The sequence below is a fragment of the Tympanuchus pallidicinctus genome, unplaced genomic scaffold (assembly GCF_026119805.1).
Source record: "Tympanuchus pallidicinctus isolate F22 unplaced genomic scaffold, pur_lepc_1.0 scaffold8, whole genome shotgun sequence".
NCBI classification, from domain to species: Eukaryota; Metazoa; Chordata; class Aves; order Galliformes; family Phasianidae; genus Tympanuchus; species Tympanuchus pallidicinctus.
This window is the reverse complement of record NW_026294802.1, coordinates 31170942-31176941: the sequence shown is the minus strand read 5'-3', so window position 1 is coordinate 31176941 and position 6000 is coordinate 31170942. Positions and strand designations below refer to the sequence as shown.

At 48.2% G+C, this 6000-nt stretch overlaps 1 protein-coding gene across 4 annotated transcripts in view; it reads left to right on the top strand.

The window, feature by feature from the left end:
- The first annotated feature begins 4080 nt into the window (after positions 1–4080).
- Positions 4081–6000, top strand: part of MON2 (MON2 homolog, regulator of endosome-to-Golgi trafficking) — a 75699-nt gene continuing 73779 nt past the window's right edge. For 2 of the 4 annotated variants that reach the window (XM_052667599.1, XM_052667600.1), the window contains exon 1: positions 4081–4305. In XM_052667599.1, the coding sequence (XP_052523559.1) occupies positions 4195–4305 (111 nt within the window). In that variant the 5' untranslated portion in view covers positions 4081–4194. The remainder of the gene's footprint in view (positions 4306–6000) is intronic. The other 2 variants (XM_052667601.1, XM_052667602.1) reach the window with 1 other exon arrangement.

The window sequence follows — 6000 nt, the reverse complement described above, 5'->3', positions numbered from 1 at the left end:
GAACATTTCTGTTGGTAATTAGGGCAATAGAGCTACGGGGAATGATTTCAATCATCCGCTGCCCATCGCAACATATAATTTAATAACAAAACAAGCAACCAGATAATAATTACAGCACAACACCAGGTTTGCCTGAAAGCCAACAAGCATTTCAACGTGCTAGTCAAAAATGTGCTCTTAGAGTTGTCCACACATCTGTTCCACTTTCTGATTCATAAGTGACTGGAAATGAAATAAAGGCATTAAAAGCAGGTCAAGATAGGCAAGCATTTTTACCTGTGATTATAAGTATGTGCAATAGTAGCTACTGCAAAGATTTGCTTCTACAGTAAGTCACCCTCACACTGATTAAGCATCACTCAAGATTCCTGACTAGTTTACTTTAACCACTCTGTTTTAACTTAAGTAATAAATCTTCTGTTCTTACAGAAAGCGTACAACAGAATAAAGATATGCTAAAGAGACATGTCTGAGATTCAGGAACCGTACAGCTCCCATGTTTGGTATTCAGCAGGTCCGAAGGAGGTTACAATTCTGCAGGCACTTACATGATTCACCTTCAAACCCACGAGCAATCTTTCTGTACTTGGCTGGCTGCACTGAGCAGACAGTGTCAAAGCAGTAGGTGAAATGATACGTATGACAAATGTCAATGACAAAAAGTGAAAGAGTGCAAGTAGAACACATTGTAACCTAAGTTACTGAGATTTAAATGTCAGACACACAATGGCCCTCACAGAAGATATGCAGGAGACTGCACTTAACCTGAAAAAAAACTCTTCTATTAATAGATGTGTTGCTTATTTAAGTCATTTTATGCTCAATTTCCTCAATTACAGTAGGTCTCCATAAATTCATAAGTGCTCCACTTGATTCAGACGCGTCACAATGTATAAGGAGCAAGTGTGATATTAAAAAGTCCTAATAATCTCAATTTAGGAAGCAGTAAGAATTTCCCAGAATATGTTACCGTAGTATTTTTTATGAATAATTCTACATTCCAGCACTATGAATTGGGCTATTGCAACTGCACATCCAGTTTTTGTTTGACATTGTTAGAAGAGAGTGCTGTTAATCTGCAGAGAGGACAGCAGACAGCTAAAAGCTAAATAGCGTGCAACATAACATTCAACTAGCGAGCGACAGTAAAAATCTGTCATGGATTTCAACAGACCCAATAAACTCCAAATTCTACAGTGTAATGAGAAAATTACTTTAAGAATCAAGTATGTTAATCTTTTTTGCTTGTGAAAGTTGTTAACATATGGTCCTCTCTTTCCTGGTCTGCAACTCTGAGCACTGACCAGTGAAAAGGGCGGAACATCAGCCAGAAACAGTCTTTATTTCCTTCGAAAGTAAGGCTTTTATCTGTGAGGAAGAATGGAAAATCAACAGCTGTGGTTTTCATCAAAGAAAATGTAATCTATCTTTCATATAAGTTGTTGAACAGGCATTCACAAATTAAAAGCAGTCCCCCTCCTAACCTGGATGTTTGCAGTACTTGTTTTGTTAGGCAAAACAAGAAAGCCTGCAGGAAATAACTGTGCACCTGCACTTCATGACATAATAACTTGCTTCCTTTAAATGATATTAATCTCAATTCTTTCTACTTGTCTCACAGTTGTTCACAAGGAAATATGGCAGCAGGACATCACTTTGACTAGAACATGAACAGTTAAACTCAAGATGTCACATTCAAACAGATTCTACCCAAAACAGTCCCTTTTTGTGAGAAAGGCAGTGCTACAAGACAGTTTCCTGACCCTGGTTGCACAACAAAGAGCAGTCCTTCTACTTGAGGCAGATGCTTACCAATACGCCCACAGCTGCCTGTGTCCAGCAGATGGTATAAAACAGACATGTGGAAAAGCCCAAACAACGAAAAGGAAGTGAGCAATCGAAGCTTACCCAAGAAATACCTACACACAGTCATCAGTTGCCTTAATTGATTTCCTCAGTCTCCCAGCAATCCACCCAGGTTTCTCACTGAAGTATTTGGATTTAAATGCCAGTTGCCAGTGAGACTGAACACCAAAATGCAATTGATTCTGAAAATCCTTAGCAAAATGCTTACTGGTTAAGCAAATAAATAGCACTGCAGAAAAAAACTTTTTTTTCTTGTATTTAAACATAAAAATCGAAGTCCTTGAGAATACATCACAAAATGCATTTTGAATCTCAAAAAATGTTGCAGAGTCCAAGTTTGTCTTCACTGAATGCTGAACAGGTGATATCCTGACCTCGTCACATGAGAACGCAGCCTCTAACTCTGACCACCTGATTTAATTGTGCTAACATTTCCTTCACTTTCAAAATGTCACATCCATTTATCAAGCACTGCCAAGTTAACAGCCGGTGGTTTGAAAACGATGTAAAAATAAAGACATTAAAATAAGTTATTTATAAAGCAATCCTTTACTTCTTGCTTCTTAAAGCAAAGCTAAGGGCTTATGTTGACAGATAGGGGCACAGATAAAAGTAGCAGTGCTGTGCCACGGGCAACCTCCATGCCACACGATATGCAGTGTGTGTTACATGACAATTTATTTTTCTTTTGTCACTAAAAGACACACACAAAAGATGAAAAACAATCTTTATAGAATAATAGAACGGGCTCGTGTTGGAAGGGACCTGAAGGATCATCTAGTCCCAACCCCCTGCTACAAGCAAGGTCGCCAATTGCTGGATCAAACACTAGATCAGGCTGCCCAGTGCAGCATCCAACTTGGTCTGAACATCTCCAGGAATAGGGCATCCACAATCTCTCTGGGCAGCCTGTGCCAGCACCTCACCACTCTCTCTTTGAAAAACTTCCCCCAAATCTCCCCTCTTTTAAACTATTCCCCTTGTCCTATCGCTATCTACCCCAAGTAAAGAGCTGATTTCCCTCCTGTTTATAATCTCCCCTAAAAGATTGGAGGGCCTCAATGAGATCTCCCTATAACCTTCTCTTCTTCAGACTGAACAAGCCCAGCTCCTTCAGCCTGTCTTTGCTGAAGTGCTCCAGCCCTCCTACCATCCTCATGGCCCTCCTCTGGACCATTCCAATAGCTCCACATCCTTTCTGTGCTGGGGGCCCCAGACCTGGTTGCAGTACTCCAGATGTGGCCTCACCACAGCAGAGCAGATGGGGACAATTCCCTCCCTGGCCCTACTGCCCACCCCTCTTTTGATGCAACCCAAGACACAGTTGGCCTTCTGGGCTGCAAGCACACACTGCTGGCTCACGTCTGGTTTTTCGTCCATCAGGACCCCCAAATCCTTCTCTGCAGGGCTGCCCTCAAGGAGTTCTTCTCCCAGTCTGTACTCATACCTGGGAGTGCCCTGACCCAAATGCAACACTTTGCACTTGGGATCCTCGAACCTCATGGCATTTACCTGGGCCCACCTTCCAAGTTTGTCCAGGTCCCTCTGGATGGATCCCTTCTTCCTGCCACCATCATCTCAGCACAGCGTCATCTGCAAACTTACTGAGGGTGCACCCGACCCCATCGTTTATGCCAATCTTAGAACATTCTCTGAATAAAACATAGGAAGTTCTGAAGAAACTCGTTTTTTATTTTTGTCAAGGTTCTCAAGACAAAAAAATTAACAGACTACAGAACGTGTGTGTGTGTGGGGGGGGAAGTTTTAATCTCGCAGGAGCACCGGCCGGCGGGCACTGTGAGGAGAGACGCACAGCGAATGGTTACTGCGGCAAGGACCAACACCTCCGGGAGAGGTGAGGGGCCGGGATGGCGTCCTGCAGCCCAGGACAGCGCTCAGCCTGCGTGGCACCCCCTGACGTTACCCGGGGAGCGCTCAAACTGCGCCCCGCGCACCCCCTCCCCGCCCCTAAAAGCCAGGCAGCAGCGCAAAGCCGCGACCCTTCAGCACCTCCTGCCCGCGCTGCTCTTCGCCGCGAGGCCGCCACAGGCCCCTCCGCGGCACGAGAAGGCCGCGCCGCTCTGCAAGCTCCCCGCGGCCGCTCCGCCCGCCCCAGGCCGTGCGGCTGACGCGCGGCGCCCGGCATTGTGGGAGCGGGGGGGGCGGCGGCGGCGACCCGGGGAGGGCGGGCGGCGGGGAGGGAGGGAGGGAAGAGGCCGCGGCTGACGGGTTCCGGTGTCGGGCGCGGACGTGTCGGCCGGGGCCGCGGAGCCGGAGGCGCTGCCCCTGCCCCTGCCCCGTCGGAACATCGCCCGGCTCGGCGCCGCCATGTCCGGCACCAGCAGCCCCGAAGCCGTGAAGAAACTGCTGGAAAACATGCAGGGAGACCTGCGGGGCCTGAGCCTGGAGTGCAGGAAAAAATTTCCTCCCGTCAAGGAGGTGAGGAGCGGCCGGGCCGCGGCGCCGCTTCGGAGGGACGTCACGGTGCGGGGTCCGGAGGGAGCCGGGTGAGGCGGCGGGGCGAGCGGACCAGGGGAGGCGGCGTTCCCCGCGCCACGGAGCGGCGCTGCGGCCATGGGTCGGCCGGGGCGGCTCGGGTCCCGCGGCCGCTGTCAGCGCCGAGCCCGCAGAGCTCCCCGCCGGTGTTAAGGCGGCTGAAGTTTGGCTCCGGCTCGGTGCCGGCGCGGTGCGGAGAGAGGCGGCCCCGCTCCGGAGCGGCCCCGCCGGGGAGCCGCGGTTCTGCGTCCCGCCGCGAGCTGCTGTGCCTTGTGCCGGCTGGTGCTGCGGCTGAGCCTCAGCAAGCCTGACAGACAGAAGTTGATTTCTTCTCCCTCCTCAAAAATCCCGTCCATAAACGTGTGTTAGTAGCACCGTCTCTGTATTTCTTCAAATCTTACTTTGCTCTAAACGCTACCCGTGAGTTCAGTAATCTTAACTACAGAATGATAGAATATCCCGTGCCGGAAGGAGCCCAAGGGGACCGTCGGCTCCAACTGCTGGCCCCACACAGTGCTACCCAAAATTCAAACGCCGTGTCTGAGAGCAATGTCCAAACGCTCTTCGACCTCTGGCATCCCAGGGCCGTGCCTGCTGCCCTGGGAGCATGGCGTTACTTCAAGTTAGAGACAACATTTCTGATTTTCCTGCAGATAAAGGACACAACTGTGTTTCTCTGGTGTGTGTTACGTAGTTTATTTCAACTTCTTCCTCATCGCTACTTGTTGTTTTGAATGTTTCTTCTACGCAACAGGGAAAAAGTACTGATATATTAACTTGGATTAAGCTGTAGAACCAGACAAGTACCTGGGAAATATGAAGAATACTGTCAGCTTAGAAGAAAGCAATTATGCGTGTGCTGTGGCATTAGTTCCAATTAAGCGATAGCATATTTAGTGTCATATAAAGCATTGTGTGCTTGAGTAGGTGAAGTGACTGTGCTTGAAAGGCATGAAGGCACCTGCAGTAGTGTGTTACCTGTCATTGCAGGTTGTGGAGGAGTGCTGGTGTATTTTGAGAAATGGTGTAAGTCGTGTAAGAACAAGAAGTGGCTGCAGTCAGTAGAAGGGAAGTAAATCTCTGTGTTTTTGGGGGAGGTCTACTGTGGTACTGTGTGACTCCAGGTGGGCTGTTTGGCATCTGAACAAGCTTTCAGCTGTGTTGGTGTTCATTCTCTTCAAGATTCATGAAGGGGATGGGCAGTGCAATTATTAAGCCCGTGTTTTTAATGATGCTGCATTACATTTGCCATGCTGAAGGTTTGAATAACCTCTGTGTGTGCAGAGCTTGCTTCGTGCTGAGCGTGTTTGCCATACTCCCATGCGAGTGTGACTTCTGTGTTCCCTTTTACATTTCCACTGTGATTTGCATAGCTCACCTTGTTACTGAAGCACTTTAGATGAAATTGTTCATAGTTGTCGAAAGTTTGGATAGTTGTGCTTCTGGAACAGCAGTGAAAGGTGTTTCTGGAGAGGACTCCAGCTGTGGGCTTTGGCCTCAGAGAGTTCTGGGGTGAGCAGCAGCAGGGGCTGAGCAGGACATGTGACACAGCTGCAGGAAATGATCTTATTTCCTTGCTGCTGGAAGCTTTTTTTACTCCTCCTGATTCTGAAGGAAGCAAGTATTCCTCTTTACTTT